The sequence below is a fragment of the Scyliorhinus torazame genome, chromosome 20 (assembly GCF_047496885.1).
Source record: "Scyliorhinus torazame isolate Kashiwa2021f chromosome 20, sScyTor2.1, whole genome shotgun sequence".
Taxonomy (NCBI): domain Eukaryota; kingdom Metazoa; phylum Chordata; class Chondrichthyes; order Carcharhiniformes; family Scyliorhinidae; genus Scyliorhinus; species Scyliorhinus torazame.
The window spans coordinates 14,614,185-14,635,316 of record NC_092726.1 but is presented as its reverse complement, the minus strand read 5'-3'; the positions used below and the strand labels follow the sequence as shown (position 1 = coordinate 14,635,316).

Here is a 21,132-nt window from a genome sequence, read left to right as displayed (position 1 = left end):
GGAGGGTTTAAACTAGTATGGCAGGGGGGTGGGCACGGGAGCAATAGGTCAGAAGGTGAGAGCATTGAGGGAGAACTAGGGAATAGGGACAGTGTGGCTCTGAAGCAGAGCAGACGGGGAGAAGTTGCTGAACACAGCGGGTCTGGTGGCCTGAAGTGCATATGTTTTAATGCAAGGAGCATTACGGGTAAGGCAGATGAACTTAGAGCTTGGATTACTACTTGGAACTATGATGTCGTTGCCATTACAGAGACCTGGTTGAGGGAAGGGCAGAATTGGCAGCTAAACGTTCCAGGATTTAGATGTTTCAGGCGGGATAGAGGGGGATGTAAAAGGGGAGGTGGAGTTGCGCTACTTGTTCGGGAGAATATCACAGCTATACTGCGAGAGGACACCTCAGAGGGCAGTGAGGCTATATGGGTAGAGATCAGGAATAAGAAGGGTGCAGTCACAATGTTGGGGGTATACTACAGGCCTCCCAACAGCCAGCGGGAGATAGAGGAGCAGATAGGTAGACAGATTTTGGAAAAGAGTAAAAACAACAGGGTTGTGGTGATGGGAGACTTCAACTTCCCCAATATTGACTGGGACTCACTTAGTGCCAGGGGCTTAGACGGGGCGGAGTTTGTAAGGAGCATCCAGGAGGGCTTCTTAAAACAATATGTAAACAGTCCAACTAGGGAAGGGGCGGTACTGGACCTGGTATTGGGGAATGAGCCCGGCCAGGTGGTAGATGTTTCAGTAGGGGAGCATTTCGGTAACAGTGACCACAATTCAGTAAGTTTTAAAGTACTGGTGGACAAGGATAAGAGTGGTCCGAGGATGAATGTGCTAAATTGGGGGAAGTCTAATTATAACAATATTAGGCGGGAACTGAAGAACATAGATTGGGGGCGGATGTTTGAGGGCAAATCAACATCTGACATGTGGGAGGCTTTCAAGTGTCAGTTGAAAGGAATACAGGACAAGCATGTTCCTGTGAGGAAGAAAGATAAATACGGCAATTTGCGGGAACCTTGGATGACGAGTGATATTGTAGGCCTCGTCAAAAAGAAAAAGGAGGCATTTGTCAGGGCTAAAAGGCTGGGAACAGACGAAGCCTGTGTGGCATATAAGGAAAGTAGGAAGGAACTTAAGCAAGGAGTCAGGAGGGCTAGAAGGGGTCACGAAAAGTCATTAGCAAATAGGGTTAAGGAAAATCCCAAGGCTTTTTACACGTACATAAAAAGCAAGAGTGTAGCCAGGGAAAGGGTTGGCCCACTGAAGGATAGGCAAGGGAATCTATGTGTGGAGCCAGAGGAAATGGGCGAGGTACTAAATGAATACTTTGCATCAGTATTCACCAAAGAGAAGGAATTGGTAGATGTTGAGTCTGGAGAAGGGGGTGTAGATAGCCTGGGTCACATTGTGATCCAAAAAGACGAGGTGTTGGGTGTCTTAAAAAATATTAAGGTAGATAAGTCCCCAGGGCCTGATGGGATCTACCCCAGAATACTGAAGGAGGCTGGAGAGGAAATTGCTGAGGCCTTGACAGAAATCTTTGGATCCTCGCTGTCTTCAGGGGATGTCCCGGAGGACTGGAGAATAGCCAATGTTGTTCCTCTGTTTAAGAAGGGTAGCAAGGATAATCCCGGGAACTACAGGCCGGTGAGCCTTACTTCTGTGGTAGGGAAATTACTGGAGAGAATTCTTAGAGACAGGATCTACTCCCATTTGGAAGCAATTGGACGTATTAGTGAGAGGCAGCACGGTTTTGTGAAGGGGAGGTCGTGTCTCACTAACTTGATAGAGTTTTTCGAGGAGGTCACTAAGATGATTGATGCAGGTAGGGCAGTAGATGTTGTCTATATGGACTTCAGTAAGGCCTTTGACAAGGTCCCTCATGGTAGACTAGTACAAAAGGTGAAGTCACACAGGATCAGGGGTGAACTGGCAAGGTGGATACAGAACTGGCTAGGCCATAGAAGGCAGAGGGTAGCAATGGAGGGATGCTTTTCTAATTGGAGGGCTGTGACCAGTGGTGTTCCACAGGGATCAGTGCTGGGACCTTTGCTCTTTGTAGTATATATAAATGATTTGGAGGAAAATGTAACTGGTCTGATTAGTAAGTTTGCAGACGACACAAAGGTTGGTGGAATTGCGGATAGCGATGAGGACTGTCAGAGGATACAGCAGGATTTAGATTGTCTGGAGACTTGGGCGGAGAGATGGCAGATGGAGTTTAATCCGGACAAATGTGAGGTAATGCATTTTGGAAGGTCTAATGCAGGTAGGGAATATACAGTGAATGGTAGAACCCTCAAGAGTATTGAAAGTCAAAGAGATCTAGGAGTACAGGTCCACAGGTCATTGAAAGGGGCAACACAGGTGGAGAAGGTAGTCAAGAAGGCATACGGCATGCTTGCCTTCATTGGCCGGGGCATTGAGTATAAGAATTGGCAAGTCATGTTGCAGCTGTATAGAACCTTAGTTAGGCCACACTTGGAGTATAGTGTTCAATTCTGGTCGCCACACTACCAGAAGGATGTGGAGGCTTTAGAGAGGGTGCAGAAGAGATTTACCAGAATGTTGCCTGGTATGGAGGGCATAAGCTATGAGGAGCGATTGAATAAACTCGGTTTGTTCTCACTGGAACGAAGGAGGTTGAGGGGCGACCTGATAGAGGTATACAAAATTATGAGGGGCATAGACAGAGTGGATAGTCAGAGGCTTTTCCCCAGGGTAGAGGGGTCAATTACTAGGGGGCATAGGTTTAAGGTGAGAGGGGCAAGGTTTAGAGTAGATGTACAAGGCAAGTTTTTTACGCAGAGGGTAGTGGGTACCTGGAACTCGCTACCGGAGGAGGTAGTGGAAGCAGGGACGATAGGGACATTTAAGGGGCATCTTGACAAATATATGAATAGGATGGGAATAGAAGGATACGGACCCAGGAAGTGTAGAAGATTGTAGTTTAGTCGGGCAGTATGGTCGGCACAGGCTTGGAGGGCTGAAGGGCCTGTTCCTGTGCTGTACATTTCTTTGTTCTTTGTGATGGTTTTCTGGACCAATACGTTGAGGAACCAACGAGAGAACCGGCCATCCTAGACTGGGTATTGTGTAATGGGAAAGGAATAATTGGCAATCTAGTTGTGTGAGGTGCCTTGGGGATGAGTGGCCATGATAGAATTCTTCATCATTGTGGAGAGTGACGTAGTTGATTCTGAGACAAGGCTCCTGAATCTAAATAAAGGAAATATGATGGTGTGATGCGCAAGTTGACCATGATGGATTGGGGAACATTACTTAAAGGGAAGATGGCAACATTCAAAGAGCCCGTGGGTGAACTGCAACAATTGTTAATTCCTGTCTGGTGCAAAAATAAAATGGGAAAGGTGGCCAAACCATGGCTTGCAGAGGAAATTAGATCCAAGGAAGAGGCATACCAATTGGTCAGAAAAAAACAGACCTGAAGATTTGGAACAGTTTAGAATTCAGCAAAGGAGGACAATGGGATCGATCAACATGGGGAAAATGGAGTACAAGTGAAAGCTTGCAGGAACACAATAATTGACCGTACAAATTGATATTGGTATGTGAAGGGAAAGTGATTGGTGAAGACAAATGTAGATCTCTTACAGTCAGAAACAAGGGAATTTATAATGGGGAACAAAGAAATAGTTGACCAACTAAATGACCAACAGTGGTTAATATAGTTGTTCCTAGCTTGGGTCACTGTCTGTGCGAAGTCTGCACGTTCTCCCTGTGTGTGCGTGGGTTTCCTCCGGATGCTCCGGTTTCCGCTCACATGTCTCGAAAGACATGCTTGTTAGGTGAATTGGACATTCTGTATTCTCCCTCAGTGTACCCGAACAGGCACCGGAGTGTGATGACTAGAGGATTTTCACAGTAACTTCATTGCAGTGTTAATGTAAGCCTACTTGTGACACTAATAAAGATTACTATTATTACCACTTTGGTTCTATCTTCACAAAGGAGGACACAACTAACGCACCAGTAATGTTGTGGAACACAGGGTTTAGTGAGAGGGAGGAACTGGAGCAAAACAGTATTTGGAGGCAAATGATATTGGAGAAATTGATGCGTCTGAAGGGCGATAAATCCCCAGGGTCTGATCATCTACATCCCAGAGTCTGTATGGAAGTGGCCTGAGAAATAGTCGATACATTGGTGGTCACCTTCCAAGGCTCTATAGATTCTGGAACAGTTTCTACAGATCGAGGGGTAGCTAATGTAACCGCAGTACTTAAAAAGGGAGGGAGAGAGAAAATAGGACATTAGAACATAGAACATTACAGCGCAGTACTGGCCCTTCGGCCCTCGATGTTGCGCCGACCTGTTAAACCACTCTAAAGCCCATCTATACTATTCCCTTCTCGTCCATATGTCTATCCAATGACCATTTGAATGCCCTTAGTGTTGACGAGTCCACTACTGTTGCAGGCAGGGCATTCCACGCCCTTACTACTCTCTGAGTAAAGAATCTACCTCTGACATCTGTCTTATATCTAACTCCCCTCAATTTAAAGCTATGTCCCCTCGTGCTCGACATCACCATCCCAGGAAAAAGGCTCTCACTGTCCACCCTATCTAATCCTCTGATCATCTTGAATGCCTCAATTAAGTCACCTCTTAACCTTCTTCTCGCTAACGAAAACAGCCTCAAGTCCCTCAGCCTTCCCTCATAAGATCTTCCCTCCATACCAGGCAACATTCTGGTAAATCTCCTCTGCACCCTTTCCAATGCTTCCACATCTGTCCTATAATGCTGCGACCAGAACTGCACGCAATACTCCAAATGCGGCCGCACCAGAGTTTTGTACAGCTGCAACATGACCTCATGGCTCCGAAATTCAATCCCTCTACCAATAAAAGCTAACACACCGTACGCCTTCTTAACAACCCTCTCAACCTGGCTGGCAACTTTCAGGGATCTATGATCATGGACACCAAGATCTCTCTGCTCATCCACACTACCAAGGATCTTACTATTAGCCCAGTATTCTGTCTTCCTGTTATTCTTTCCAAAATGAATCACCTCACACTTTTCTGCATTAAACTCCATTTGCCACCTCTCAGCCCAGCTCTGCAGCTTATCTATGCCCCTCTGTAACTTGTAACATCCTTCCGCACTGTCCACAACTCCACCGACTTTAGTGTCATCTGCAAATTTGCTCACCCATCCTTCTACGCCTTCCTCCAGGTCATTTATAAAAATGACAAACAGCAGTGGCCCCAAAACAGATCCATGTGGTACACCACGAGTAACTGGACTCCAGGCTGAACATTTCCCATCAACCACCACCCTTTGTCTTCTTCCAGCTAGCCAATTTCTGATCCAAACTGCTAAATCACCCTGAATCGCATGCCTCCATATTTTCTGCAAAAGCCTACCGTGGGGGACCTCATCAAACGCTTTACTGAAATCCATATACACCACATCAACTGCTATACCCTCATCCACCTACTTGGTCACCTTCTCAAAGAACTCAATAAGGTTTGTGACGCACGGCCTACCCTTCACAAAACCGTGTTGACTATCTCTAATCAAATTATTCCTTTCCAGATGATTATACATCCTATCTCTTATAAACCTTTCCAAGACTTTGCCCACAACAGAAGTAAGGCTTGCTGGTCTATCGTTACCGGGGTTGTCTCGACTTCCCTTCTTGAACAAGGGGACAACATTTGCTGTCCTCCAGTCTTCTGGCACTATTCCTGTAGACAAAGATGACTTAAAGATCAAAGCCAAAGGCTCAGCAATCTCCTCCCCAGCTTCTCAGATAATCCCAGGATAAATCCCATCCGGCCCAGGGGACTTATCTATTTTCACACTTTCTAAGAATTGCTAACACCTCCTCCTTATGAACCTCAAGCCCTTCTAGTCTAGTAGCCTGTATCTCAGTACTCTCCTCGCCAATATTGTCTCCACGCACAACTTCCCACTACTATCCTTAACTGGCCCTACTCTTACCCTCGTCATTCTTTTATTCCTGACATATCTGTAAAAAGCTTTAGGGTTATCCTTGATCCTACCTGCCAAAGACTTCTCATGTCCCCTCCTGGCTCTTCTTAGCTCTCTTTAGGTCCTTCCTAGCTAACTTGTAACTCTTGACCGCCCTAACTGAATCTTCACGTCTCATCTTTACAGAAGCCTCCTTCTTCCTCTTGACAAGTGTTTCACTGCTTTAGTAAACCACGGTTCCCTCGCTCGACCACTTCCTCCCTGCCTGACAGGTACATACTTATCAAGGACATGCACTAGGTGTTCCTTGAACAAGCTCCACATTTCCATTGTGCTCATCCCCTGCAGTTTTCCTCTCCATCCGATGCATCCTAAGTCTTGCCTCATCGCATCATAATTGCCTTTCCCCGGACTTCCGGTTGCGGCAGGGATGAGCTAGCCGCACGTTTCGGCGGCTCCAGCTCCGACGGAACTTCGGGCTCTTTTAAGAGCCCCAACGGGGACTTTGCCGGCCGAAAAACCCGGTGCGAGGCACGAGGGAAGGGATTCCCCCCCGAACGACGGAGGGAAAAACCGGCGGCGGCGGCTGCAGCCCGAAGAATCTGCAATCAGAAGGTCGGAGGGAGTGGAACAAAATGGCGGCGGAGGGATCGCAGGTGACATGGGGGCCTGAGCAGGACGAGGTTGTGAGACGGTGCGTGGACCTGCTGAAGAAGGAGGTAATGACCCCGTTGTTACAGGCAATTGAGGGGCTTAAGGAGACTTTAAAGACCCAGGAGACTGAACTTCGCGTGGTGGAGCAGAAGGTGTCAGGTATTGAGGACGAGGTCCTGGGCCTGGCGGTCAAGACTCAGACGCACGAGGCACTTCATAAAAAGTGTGCTGACAGGATTGAGGCCCTTGAAAATGGAGCGCGAAGGAAGAACCTTAGGATACTAGGTCTCCCGGAGGGTGTGGAAGGAGTGGACTGTGGAGCGTACGCAAGTAAGATGCTGAGCTCACTGATGGGTGCTGAGGCCCCTGCGGGCCCCATGGAGGTGGAGTGGGCAAATCGGATCCCGGCGAGAAGACCAAAAGCGGGAGAACCGCCGAGGGCGATAATCGTGCGATTCTACCGCCTTAAGGACAGAGAAGAGGTCCTGAGATGGGCTAAAAAGGTGCGGAGTAGCAGATGGGAGAATGCTGTGGTAAGGATCTACCAGGATTGGAGTGCGGAGGTGGCGAGAAGGAGGGCGAGCTTCAACCGAGCCAAAGAGGTTTTGCACAAAAGGAAGGTGAAGTTTGGGATGCTGCAGCCGGCAAGTCTATGGGTCACGCAACAGGAGAGACACTATTATTTTGAGACGGCGGAGGAAGCATGGTCCTTCATCAATGAAGAGAAACTGGACCGGAACTGAGGGACTGATGCTGCAGGGAACTGTTATTGTTGTTATTATTGTTTTTGTTAATGGGATGGTGAAAGTTAATCGAGAAGTAAACAGGGAAGGGGGGGGACACTGGGGAAATGTGGGCGCCGGTGAGGGGGGAGAGGCGGGACATAGTCGGAGAATGGGGAAGGAGAGGGAGAGGGGAAAGGGAGCTGCGCCATAAGAGGCGGGTCAGGTAAAGGGATGTTCCCGCGCCAGAAAGAATAAGGCGGGAAAACAGGCACAAGGCGGATGGGAGTTCCCTCACACCGGGGGGGGGTCGAGGAGCGAGCAGGAGTAGCCGGGGTCAGTTGAAGTCAGCTGACTTACGGAAGTGATATGGGGGGAGCAATCAAGCTAGATAGGGATCTAGCGGGGGGGGAAGGGGACAACTGGGTTGCTGCTGCGGAAATCCAAAAGGAAATGGCTAAAGAGAGGGTGGTCGGGGGCGGAATGCGACACTGGGGGAGCGAGCGGGAGCGCGGAGGCGGGATATGGGACTGGCCTAGAGAAGGTAATGGCTAGTCGACACGGGAGGGGGGCAGGTAGCCCCCCAGTGAGGCTGATCACGTGGAACGTGAGAGGCCTGAATGGACCGATAAAAAGCGCCCGAGCGCTCGCGCATTTGAAAGGACTAAGGGCAGACGTGGTTATGCTCCAAGAGACGCACCTAAAGGTGGCGGACCAAGTTAGGCTAAGGAAAGGATGGGTGGGACAGGTGTTCCACTCAGGACTGGACGCAAAGAACAGAGGGGTGGCCATTTTGGTGGGGAAACAGGTAGCATTTGAAGCAAAGACCATCGTAGCAGATAGTGGAGGTAGATGTGTAATGGTGAGTGGTAGGCTGGAGGGAATGGAGGTCGTGTTGGCTAATGTGTATGCCCCAAATTGGGACGATGCGGGGTTCATGAGACGGATGCTGGGGCGTATTCCGGACCTGGAGGCAGGAAATTTGATTTTAGGAGGGGACTTCAATACGGTGCTGGACCCGGGGCTAGATAGATCCAGCTCAAGGACTGGAAGAAGGCCGGCAGCGGCCAAGGTACTTAAGGGGTTTATGGACCAAATGGGGGGAGTGGATCCATGGCGATTTCTTAGACCCAGGGCTAGGGAGTATTCCTTCTTCTCCCACGTCCATAAAGTGTACTCCCGGATAGATTTTTTTGTTTTAGGAAGGTCGTTGATCTCTAGGGTGGAAGAAGCTGAATACTCAGCCATAGCGGTTTCGGATCATGCCCCACATTGGATGGACCTGGAAGTAGGAGAGGACAGGGAGCAGAGAACACTCTGGCGATTAGATGTGGGACTGATGGCGGATGAGGGAGTGTGTGCAAGAGTGAGGGGGTGTATCGAGAGATACCTGGAGGTCAATGACGACGGCGAGGTCCCTGTGGGAGTGGTCTGGGAAGCACTAAAAGCGGTGGTCAGAGGAGAGCTGATTTCTATTAGGGCCCACAAAAGGAAAACAGAGGCCAAGGAAAGGATAGATTACTGGGGGAGATTTTAAGGGTGGACAGGGAATTTGCAGAGACCCCGGAGGGGGAGCTGTACAGGGAGAGGAGACGACTCCAGACCGAGTTTGACCTTCTGACCACCAGAAAGGCGGAGGTACTGTGGAGGAAGGCACAGGCGAGGAGGTATGAATATGGGGAAAAGGCTAGTCGCCTGTTGGCGCACCAACTGCGAAAGAGGGCAGCAGCAAGGGAGATAGGAGGAATTAGGGATGAAAGGGGAGACACTGTGCGAAGGGCAGGAAAGATAAATGAGGTGTTTAAGACCTTTTATGAAGAACTGTATAGGTCTCAGCCCCCAGAGGGACAGGAGGGGATGCGGCAGTTCCTGGACCAATTGAGGTTCCCGAAAGTGGAGGAGCAGGCGGTGGCAGGCCTGGGGGCGCCGATTGAGGTGGACGAGGTTATTAAGGGATTGGGAAGCATGCAAGCAGGGAAGGCCCCGGGGCCGGACGGGTTCCCGGTGGAATTCTACAGAAAATATGTGGACTTGTTGGCCCCGTTGTTGGCGAGGACGTTCAATGAGGCCAGGGAAGGGGGGACACTACCCCCGACAATGTCGGAGGCGGCGATATCGCTAATTCTGAAGAGGGACAAAGATCTGATGCAGTGTGGGTCTTATAGACCTATTTCACTATTGAACGTGGACGCCAAACTGCTGGCAAAGGTGCTGGCATCGAGGATGGAGGACTGTGTCCCAGGGGTGGTGCACGAAGACCAGACAGGGTTCGTAAAAGGGAGAAAATTGAATGTTAACGTGCGACGGCTATTAGGGGTGATAATGATACCCTCAGTGGAGGGGGAGGCAGAGATAGTGGCGGCAATGGACGCAGAAAAGGCATTTGATAGGGTGGAGTGGGAGTATTTATGGGAAGTGTTAAGGAGGTTTGGGTTTGGGAACGGGTTTATTCGCTGGGTTAGACTACTTTATGGGGCACCAACGGCAAGCGTAGTTACAGGTCGACATAGATCGGAGTATTTCCAACTGTATAGGGGAACAAGACAGGGATGCCCGCTGTCTCCATTGTTGTTTGCGTTGGCAATTGAACCTCTGGCCATGGCGTTGAGAGACTCCAGGAAATGGAGAGGGGTGACTAGAGGGGGAGAAGAACACAGAGTCTCGTTATACGCGGATGACCTATTGCTATATGTGTCGGACCCAGCGGGGGGGATGATAGAGGTTATGCGAATCTTGAGGAGGTTCGGGGAATTTTCGGGGTATAGGTTAAACATGGGGAAGAGTGAATTATATGTGATACATCCAGGGGACCAGAGTAGAGAGATAGAAGGCTTACCGCTAAGGAAAGTGGAAAGAAACTTCCGATACTTGGGGATTCAGATCGCTAGGAGCTGGGGAACCTTGCACAGACTTAATCTGACACGGCTGGTAGAACAAATGGAGGAGGACTTTAAGAGGTGGGACATGCAGCCTTTATCGCTGGCGGGCAGGGTGCAAGCAATTAAGATGATGGTCCTCCCGAGGTTCTTATTTGTATTTCAATGTCTCCCTATTTTAATCACAAGGACCTTTTTTAATAAAATAGATAGGAGCATTACGAGCTTTGTGTGGGCAGGGAAAGTTCCGAGAGTAAGGAGGGGGTTCCTTCAGCGCAGTAGGGACAGAGGAGGACTGGCACTACCGAACTTGGGAGATTATTATTGGGCCGCCAATGTGGCAATGATACGTAGATGGATGATGGAGGGTGAGGGAGCGGCGTGGAAAAGGCTGGAGAGAAGGTCCTGTAAAGGGACGAGTCTAGAGGCGCTGGTGACGGCGCCGCTACCGTTCTCACCGAAAAAGTACACCACGAACCCGGTGGTGGCAGCAACACTGAACATATGGGGATAGTGGAGGTGACAGAGAGGGGTGCGGGGAGCCCTGGTGGGGTCCCCTATCAGGAACAACCATAGGTTCGCCCCAGGAAGAATGGATGGAGGATTTCAGAGCTGGTACCAGTTGGGAATTAGGAAGGTGGGAGATTTATTCATAGATGGGACTTTTGCGAGCTTGGGAGCACTGGAGGAAAAGTATAAGTTACCCCGGGGGAATTTCTTGAGATATATGCAGGTGAGGGCGTTTACTAGACAACAGGTGAGGGAATTTCCGTTGCTCCCGACACAGGGGATACAGGACAGGGTGCTTTCAGGGGTGTGGGTCGGAGAGGGCAAGGTGTCAGAGATTTATAGAGAGATGAGGGAAGAGGGGGAGGAGTAAGTGGGCAAACTAAAAACAAAGTGGGAAGAAGAATTAGGGGAGGAGATAGAGGAGGGTATGTGGGCTGATGCCCTCAGGAGGGTAAATTCCTCCTCATGCGCCAGGCTTAGCCTGATTCAATTTAAGGTGCTACATAGAGCACACATAACGGGGGCAAGATTGAGCAGGTTCTTTGGAGTGGAGGACAAATGTGGGAGGTGTGGCGGGAGCCCGGCAAACCACGCACTTATGTTTTGGGCGTGCCCGGCACTGGAAGGGTATTGGAAGGGAGTGACGGGAGTGATTTCGCAGGTGGTGAAGGCCCGGGTCAAACCAGGCTGGGGGTTAGCTCTATTTGAAGTTGCGGAAGAGCCGGGAGTGCAGGTGGCGAAAGAGGCCGATGTCGTGGCCTTTGCGTCCCTCGTAGCCCGGCGCAGGATCCTACTTATGTGGAAGGAGGCGAAACCCCCCGGACTGGAGGCCTGGGTAAACGATATGGCGGGGTTTATTAAACTGGAGCAGATAAAGTTTGCCCTGAGAGGATCGGCTCAAGGGTTCACCAGGCGGTGGCAGCCATTTCTCGACTACCTAGGGGAACGTTAGAGGGAAGACAGATGACCAGCAGCAGCAACCCAGGGGGGGGGGGGGGGGGGGGGGGGAGGCTTAGTTGAGTATAGGTCAATAGAGTACGAGGTTTTGTTACTTGTATATTATTATTATTATTATTGTTAAAAAGTTAAAAAATTTCTGTTCTGTTATTGTTATCGTTTCGTTTGTTTTGTAAGCGGGAAAAATGTTGCTCAGGGAGAAAAAATTTCAATAAAATATAATTTTTAAAAAATAATTGCCTTTCCCCCAGATATAACTCTTGCCCTGCGGTATATACCTATCCCTTTCCATCACAAAAATAAACGTAATCGAATTGTGGTCAATATCACCAAAGTGCTCACCTATCTCCAAATCTAACACCTGTCCTGGTTCATTACCCAGTACCAAATCCAATATGGCTTCGCCTCTCGTTGGCGTCAGGAAACCCTCCTGCACACATTGGACAAAAACGGACCCATCTAAAGTACTCGAACTATAGCGTTTCCAGTCAATATTTGGAAAGTTAAAGTTCCCCATAACAACTACCCTGTTACTTTCCCTCCTATCCAGAATCATCTTTGCAATCCTGTCCTCTGCATCTCTGGAACTTTTCGGAGGCCTATAGAAAACCCCTAACAGGGTGACCTCTCCTTTCCTGTTTCTAACCTCAGCCCATACTACCTCAGTAGACGAGTCCTCATCAAACGTCCTTTCTGCCACCGTAATACTGTCCTTGACTAACAATGCCACCCCTCCCCCTCTTTTACCACCTTCCCCGAGCTTACTGAAATATCTAAACCCCGGCACCTGCAACAACCATTCCGCTCCCTGCTCTATCCATGTCTCCGAAATGGCCACAACATCGAAGTCCCAGGTACCAACCCATGCCGCAAGCTCACCCACCTTATTCCAGATGCTCCTGGCATTGAAGTAGACACTCATAACCTCACTACTCTCAACCTCCTGTATACTGGAGCTACAATTCAGGTTCCCAATCCCCTGCTGAACTAGTTTAAACCCTCCCGAAGAGCATTAGCAAACTTTCCCCCCAGGATATTGGTACCCCTCTGGTCCAGGTGTAGACCATCCCGTTTGTAGAGGTCCCACCTACCCCAGAATGAGCCCTAAGTATCCAGGAATCTGAAACCCTCCCTCCTGCACCATTCCTGTAGCCACGTGTTCAACTGCTCTCTCTCCCTATTGAAAATGAAAAAAATGAAAATCGCTTATTGTCACAAGTAGGCTTCAAATGAAGTTACTGTGAAAAGCCCCTAGTTGCCACTTTCCGGCGCCTGTTCGAGGAGGCTGGTACGGGAGTTGAACTGTGTTGCTGGCCTGCCTTGGTCTGCTTTCAAAGGCAGCGATTTAGCCATGTGCTAAACCAGCCCATTCCTCGTCTCGCTAGCACGTGGCACGGGTAACAACCCAGAGATAATAATTCTGTTTGTCCTAGATCTAAGTTTCCACTCTAGCTCCCCAAATTCCTACCTTACATCGCTATCCCCTTTCATACCTATGTCGTTGGTACCTATGTGGACCACAATTTGGGGCTGCTTCTCCTCCCACTTAAGAATCCCGAAAACACGATCCGAGACATCGCGGACCCTGGCACCTGGGAGGCAACACACCAACCACCAGTCTCTCTCGTTCCCACAGGATCTCCTATCTATCCCCTTAACTATGGAGTCTCCAATGACTAGTGCTCTACTCCTCTCCCCCTTCCCTTCTGAGCAACAGGGACAGACTCTGTAGCAGAGACCTGTACCCCATGGCTTACCCCTGGTAAGTCCCCCCCCCCCCCCCAACAGTATCCAAAGCGGTATACTTGTTACTAAGAGGAAGGACCACAGGGCATCCCTGTACTGACTGCTTCCTCCCAGCCCAGTCTTCCCGACATCAGCATTGGGGAAAATGCTAGAGTCCATTATAAAAGATTTAATAGCAGAGCACAGGGTAACAGTGGAAAATAGTGTCAGGATCGGACAGAGTCAGCATGGATTTACAAAAGTTAAATCATGCTTGACAAATCAACTGCAAATTCTTCGAGGATGTAAATAGCAAAGTTGATGAGGGGGAGGCAGGGGATGTGGTTTATATGGACTTTCATTCAGAAGGCTTTCAACAGAGTCCCACATAAGAGATTAGCATATAAAACTGAAGCTAATGGGATTGGGGTAACTACATAGAGATGGATGGAAAACTGGTTGGCTGACAGGAAACAAAGAGTAGGAATAACGATCTTCTTCCAAGAGGCAGGCACTGACGAGTGGGGTACGCAAGGATCAGTGCTAGGACCCCAGCTATTGATATATATTAATGATTTAGATGAGGGAACAAAAGGTAATATCTTCAAATTTGCAGATGACACAAAGTCAGGTGGGAGAGTGAGCTGTGAGAAGGATGCAAAGATGCTTCAGCGTGATTTGGATAAGTTGAGTGAGTGGCCAAATGCACAGTAGATGCAGTGCAATGTGGATAAATGTGAGGTTATCCACTTTGGTAAAAAAAACAGGAAGACGCTAGATTGAGAGAGAGGAATGTGCAACGAGACCTGGGTGCCCTTATACACCAGTCACTGTCCCCAATGGTGAGTTTCCCCAGCACTAAAAACATGACACACGTGACATATTGTGGAACTCCACCATCTAACAACATTCACAGCATAAAGTCAACCCCCTGTCCACAGCAGAGAGGTTTCATATGCATCAAACAGCAGGCATCTGTCTGGAGTGACAATCATACCTGAACCACTGCCTTCGAGCCACTGACTTCCAGTACCTGTCCACTGCGCCTTGTGCCATCTGGGAGTGTCAGGTGCACAATCTCAGCATACCTGGGAAACTGGAGGTAAAATATTTTACAGTTAGTGGATTCCATAAGCAGCAGACATTGAAAAGATCAACATTTTAAATGAAAGCATTTTACAACCTCATCCGGTTACAGCAGCATCCAAATGTCACTGGTTGTCTGAAGGATCACCATTGTTTTACATGACAACATATGTTTTGCACCTAAGCGACCTTAACTATAGGGTTGCCAACTCTCCTGGTTCAACTGGGAGTCTATTGGAATCGGCACCCAGCTCTTATTGGTTATTGAAAGCAATCTGAGAGATGTCAAAATTTCATACAATGCGTAGAAGCTCAGCATTAATTAAAAAAGAGTGATCTGATTGCTTACGTGGCAGCGTGATAAAATAAAACGTAACTCAGCACTGCCGTGCACAGGAGCGATCGCCAAGAAGGGGAAGAAACCCAAACTCCCATCATGAAGCATTGCCACACAGTGACATCAGAACAGGTTCAGCGCCATCCAATAAAAATCAATCCTGAAACCGAAAAAAAACAGAGCGCCTCCTATTGGCCCGGAATTTGGCAGACCGCAAAGGAATTAGTGGGTTTGATTGAGGGATCCGGTGCGGGCAGCAAATTAGTCCAACTGCGGTGGACACGACTGGGGTTCAGATCACTGCACCTACATATTTTCTTGAAACGTATGCAGATAGAGAGAGAGAAAAATACATTTCCTTCTCAGCATGTTTTTAATAAATGTTTTAACATTTTCTACAAAATTACAATACAAACAAACACCTTTAACAAAACACTGATCCCATACAAATCCCCCCACAACCTTCCAAACACAAGGAAAACAACATTTAAAAGACCACAAATTTGTCCTGTTTGCCTAATTAAAGTTTCCCTTCTCGCACCACGCTTTTTGTGACATCACTTCTGTTGACATCTCCCATAGTATGCCCAGCCAGAGTTGACAGCCCCGTTCAATTATTAATTTGAACTGAATACAAATTGACAAAGTGTCAAAGTAGGACTGGAACTCACAGTCCGTTCCATCCTACCGTTCCATCCCCTGACCGCACTTTGGGAAATCAGACCATAAGACGGTGCTCCTTCTCCCGGCATACAAGCAGAAACTCAAGCGGGAGAATCCAGCTAAGAAGGTTGTGCAGTGCTGGTCCGAGGAGACAGAAGAGCTCTTACGTGACTGCTTAGAGACAGTGGACTGGTTCTTATTTAAGAACTCAGCGACCAACTTAATTGAGTATGCCACCACCGTCACAGACTTCATCAGCAAATGTGTGGACGACTGCGTGCCAAAGAAAGCAGTACGTGCGTTCCCCAAACGGAAACCATGGCTCAATCGCGAGATTGACTCCCTACTGAAGGACAGATCTGAGGCGTTCAAGGCAGACGACCCTGACCTATACAAGAAATCCAGGTACGACCTCCGCAAAGCCATCCGGAATGCCAAGAGAGAATATCAAACCAAGCTAGAGTCACAGACAGACTCTCTGCGGTTGTGGCAAGGACTAAACAACATAACGGGCTACCAAGCGAAGCCGAACAGTATCTCTGGCAGCAGCGCACCACTCCCCGATGAACTCAATGCATTCTATGCTCGGTTCGAGCAGGTAACCAACAATCCGCTGGCGAGTGTTCCAGCAGCCCATAATTCACCCATACCCACCATCACAGCTTCCGAAGTCAGATTGGCCTTCCTGAAAGTGAACCCTCGGAAGGCGACGGGCCCAGACGGGATCCCTGGTCGTGCACTCAGAGCCTGCGCGGACCAGCTGGCAGAGGTATTCACGGACATCTTTAACCTGTCCCTACTCCACTCCGAGGTCCCCACCTGCTTCAAGAAGACCACCATCATACCGGTACCAAAGAAGAACCAGGCAACGTGCCTCAATGACTACCGACCAGTGGCCCTGACTTCAGTCGTAATAAAGTGCTTCGAGAGGTTGATCATGAAGCGCATCACCTCCATACTCCCAGAACGCCTTGATCCACTGCAATTCGCATACCGCTGCAACCGGTCCACATCAGACACCATTTCCCTAGCCCTACACTCATCCCTAGAGCATCTCGAAAGCAAGGACTCCTATTTATTGACTACAGCTCCGCCTTCAACACCATAATCCCAGCCAAGCTCATATCAAAGCTCCAAAACCTAGGACTTGGCTCCCCACTCTGCAACTGGATCCTCGATTCTTTTTTTAAAAAAATATTTTATTGAAAATTTTTGGCCAACCATCACAGTACATTGTGTATCCTTTGCACAGTAATATAACAATATAAATAACAATGGCCAGTTTTATAAACAAGAAATAAATAATATATAAACAAAAACAAAACTAAATGGCAACTGCCTTGTCCCAGATAAATATTCTCCAAAAATATGTTTCAACAGTCCAATATACAATTATCTATAACAACAACCTATACATTTTATACTTATATATTAACATCCCTGAGAATCCCTCTGGTTCCCCCCCCGCCACCCCCCCCCCGGGCTGCTGCTGCTGTCTTCTTCTTTTCCATTCCCTCTATCTTTCTGTGAGGTATTCGACGAACGGTTGCCACTGCCTGGTGAACCCTTGAGCCGATCCCCTTAGGACAAACTTAATCCGTTCCAGCTTTATAAACCCTGCCACGTCATTTATCCAGGTCTCCACACCCGGGGGCTTGGCTTCCTTCCACATCAACAGTATCCTGCGCCGGGCTACTAGGGACGCAAAGGCCAAAACATCAGCCTCTCTCGCCTCCTGCACTCCCGGCTCTTCTGCAACCCCAAATATAGCCAACCCCCAGCTTGGTTCGACCTGGACCCCCACCACCTTCGAAAGCACCTTTGTCACCCCCACCCAAAACCCCTGTAGTGCCGGACATGACCAGAACATGTGGGTGTGATTCGCTGGGCTTTTCGAGCATCTCGCATACCTATCCTCTACTCCAAAAAATTTGCTAAGCCGTGTTCCAGTCATATGCGCCCTGTGTAACACCTTAAATTGTATCAGGCTTAGCCTGGCACACGAGGACGATGAGTTTACCCTACTTAGGGCATCAGCCCACAGCTCCTCCTCAATCTCCTCCCCCAGCTCTTCTTCCCATTTCCCTTTCAGCTCGTCTACCATAATCTCCCCCTCGTCTCTCATCTCCCTATATATGTCTGACACCTTACCGTCCCCCACCCATGTCTTTGAGATCACTCTGTCCTGCACCTCCTGCGTCGGGAGCTGCGGGAATTCCCTCACCTGTTGCCTCGTAAAAGCCCTCAGTTGCATATACCGGAATGCATTCCCTTGGGGCAACCCATATTTTTCGGTCAGCGCTCCCAGACTTGCAAACGTCCCATCTACAAATAGATCGCTCAATTGTGTTACTCCTGCTCTTTGCCATGTTCCAAATCCCCCATCCATTCTCCCCGGAGCAAACCTATGATTATTTCTTATCGGGGACCACACCGAGGCTCCCGTCTTTCCCCTATGCCGTCTCCATTGCCCCCAAATTTTCAGAGTAGCCACCACCACCGGGCTTGTGGTGTATTTCTTCGGTGAGAATGGCAACGGCGCCGTCACCATGGCTTGTAGGCAAGTCCCCCTGCAGGACGCCTTCTCCAATCTCTTCCACGCCGCTCCCTCCTCTTCTCCCATCCACTTACATACCATTGAGATGTTGGCGGCCCAGTAGTACTCACTCAGGCTCGGTAGCGCCAGCCCCCCCTATCCCTACTACGCTGCAAAAATCCCTTCCTCACTCTCGGGGTCTTCCCGGCCCACACAAAACTCATGATACTCTTCTCAATCCTTTTGAAAAAAGCCTTTGTGATCACCACCGGGAGGCACTGAAACACAAAGAGGAATCTCGGGAGGACCACCATTTTAACCGCTTGTACCCTCCCTGCCAGTGACAGGGATACCATGTCCCATCTCTTGAAGTCCTCCTCCATCTGTTCCACCAACCGCGTTAAGTTTAACCTATGCAATGTACCCCAATTCTTGGCTATCTGGATCCCCAAGTAGTGAAAGTCCCTAGTTACCTTCCTCATCGGTAAGTCCTCTATTTCTCTGCTCCCCTGGATGCACCACAAACAGCTCACTTTTCCCCATGTTCAGCTTATATCCTGAAAATTCTCCAAACTCCCCAAGTATCCGCATTATCTCTGGCATCCCCTCCGCCGGGTCCGCCACATACACCAATAAATCGTCCGCGTAAAGAGATACCCGGTGTTCCTCTCCTCCCCTGAGTACTCCGCTCCACTTCCTGGAACCCCTCAATGCTATTGCCAGGGGCTCAATCGCCAGTGCAAACAATAATGGGGACAGAGGACATCCCTGCCTCGTCCCTCTATGGAGCCGAAAGTACGCAGACCCCCGTCCATTCGTGACCACGCTCGGGGCCCTATACAGCAGCTGTACCCATCTAATATACTCATCTCCAAAGCCAAATCTCCTCAACACCTCCCACAAATATTCCCACTCCACTCTATCAAATGCTTTCTCGGCATCCATCGCCACCACTATCTCCGCTTCCCCCTCTGGTGGGGGCATCATCATTACCCCTAGCAGCCTCCGTATATTCGTATTCAGCTGTCTCCCCATCACAAACCCAGTTTGGTCCTCATGGACTACCCCCGGGACACAATCCTCTATCCTCATTGCCATTACCTTGGCCAGAATCTTAGCGTCTACATTTAGGAGGGAAATAGGTCTATAGGACCCGCATTGCAGCGGGTCTTTTTCCTTCTTTAGGAGAAGCGATATCGTTGCCTCCGACATAGTCGGGGGCAGCTGTCCCCTTTCCTTCGCCTCATTAAAGGTTCTCATCAGTATCAGGGCAAGCAAGTCCACATATTTCACATAAAATTCGACTGGAAATCCATCCGGTCCCGGAGCCTTCCCCGCCTGCATACTCCTAATTCCTTTCACTACTTCCTCTATCTCGATCTGTGCTCCCAGTCCCACCCTCTCCTGCTCCTCCACCTTAGGAAATTCCAGCCGGTCCAGGGAGCACATTATTCTCTCCTTCCCATCCGGGGGCCGAGCTTCGTATAATCTTTTATAGAATGCCTTGAACACTCCATTCACTCTCTCCGCTCCCCGCTCGATCTCTCCTTCCTCATCCCTCACTCCCCCTATTTCCCTCGATGCTCCCCTTTTCCTCAATTGATGGGCCAGCAACCTGCTCGCCTTCTCCCCATACTCATACTGTACACCCTGTGCCTTCCTCCACTGTGCTTCTGCAGTACCCGTTGTCAGCAAGTCAAATTCTACGTGTAACCTTTGCCTTTCCCTGTACAGTCCCTCCTCCGGTGCCTCCACATATTGCCTGTCCACCCTCAGAAGTTCTTGCAGCAACCGCTCCCGTTCCCTACTCTCCTGCTTTCCTTTATGTGCCCTTATTGATATCAGCTCCCCTCTAACCACTGCCTTCAGCGCCTCCCAGACCACTCCCACCTGGACCTCCCCGTTATCATTGAGTTCCAAGTATTTTTCAATGCACCCCCTCACCCTTAGACACACCCCTTCATCTGCCATTAGTCCCATGTCCATTCTCCAGGGTGGACGCCCTTCTGTTTCCTCCCCTATCTCCAAGTCTACCCAATGTGGAGCGTGATCCGAAATGGCTATAGCCGTATACTCCGTCCCCCTCACCTTCGGGATCAACGCCCTTCCCAAAACAAAAAAGTCTATTCGCGAATAAACTTTGTGGACATAGGAGAAAAACGAAAACTCCTTACTCCTAGGTCTGCTAAATCTCCACGGGTCTACTCCTCCCATCTGCTCCATAAAATCTTTAAGCACCTTGGCTGCAGCCGGCCTTCTTCCAGTCCTGGATCTCGACCTGTCCAGCCCTGGCTCCAGCACCGTATTAAAATCTCCCCCCATTACCAACTTTCCCACCTCTAGGTCCGGGATGCGTCCTAGCATGCGCCTCATAAAATTGGCATCATCCCAGTTCGGGGCATATACGTTTACCAAGACCACCGCCTCCCCCTGTAATTTGCCACTCACCATCACGTATCTGCCCCCGCTATCCGCCACTATGGTCTTTGCCTCAAACATAACCCGCTTCCCCACTAGTCTAGCCACCCCCCTGTTTTTCGCATCTAGCCCCGAATGAAACACCTGCCCCACCCATCCTTTGCGTAGTCTAACCTGGTCTATAAGTTTCAAGTGCGTCTCTTGTAACATAACCACGTCTGCCTTAAGTTTCTTAAGGTGTGCGAGTACTCGTGCCCTCTTTATCGGCCCGTTCAACCCTCTCACATTCCACGTGATCAACCGGGTTGGGGGCTTTTTACCCCCCCCCCCCTTGTCGATTAGCCATCCCCTTTTTCCAGCTCCTCACCCGGTTCCCACGCAGCTGTGTCCCCCCCCAGGCGGTGCCCCCCCAGCCCACCCCACCCCATTCCGGCTCCCCCCTCTCCCCAGCAGCAGCAACCCAGTAACTCCCCCCTCCCACCCCCCCGCTAGATCCCCCACTAGCGTAGTTACACCCCCCATGTTGCTCCCAGAAGTCAGCAAACTCTGGCCGACCTCGGCTTCCCCCCGTGACCTCGGCTCGCACCGTGCGACGCCCCCTCCTTCCTGCTTCCCTATTCCCGCCATGATTATCATAGCGCGGGAACAAAGCCCGCGCTTCCCTTTTGGCCCCTCACCCCATGGCC

The 21,132-nt window shown here is 49.6% G+C and overlaps 1 protein-coding gene across 1 annotated transcript in view; it reads right to left on the bottom strand.

The window, feature by feature from the left end:
* LOC140396893 (V-type proton ATPase subunit B, brain isoform-like) overlaps nucleotides 1-21,132 on the bottom strand; it is a 48,204-nt gene that overhangs the window by 19,750 nt on the left and 7,322 nt on the right. Inside the window, exon 3 of the mRNA XM_072485738.1 lies at nucleotides 14,404-14,502. Within this exon, the coding sequence (XP_072341839.1) occupies nucleotides 14,404-14,502 (99 nt within the window). The remainder of the gene's footprint in view (nucleotides 1-14,403; nucleotides 14,503-21,132) is intronic.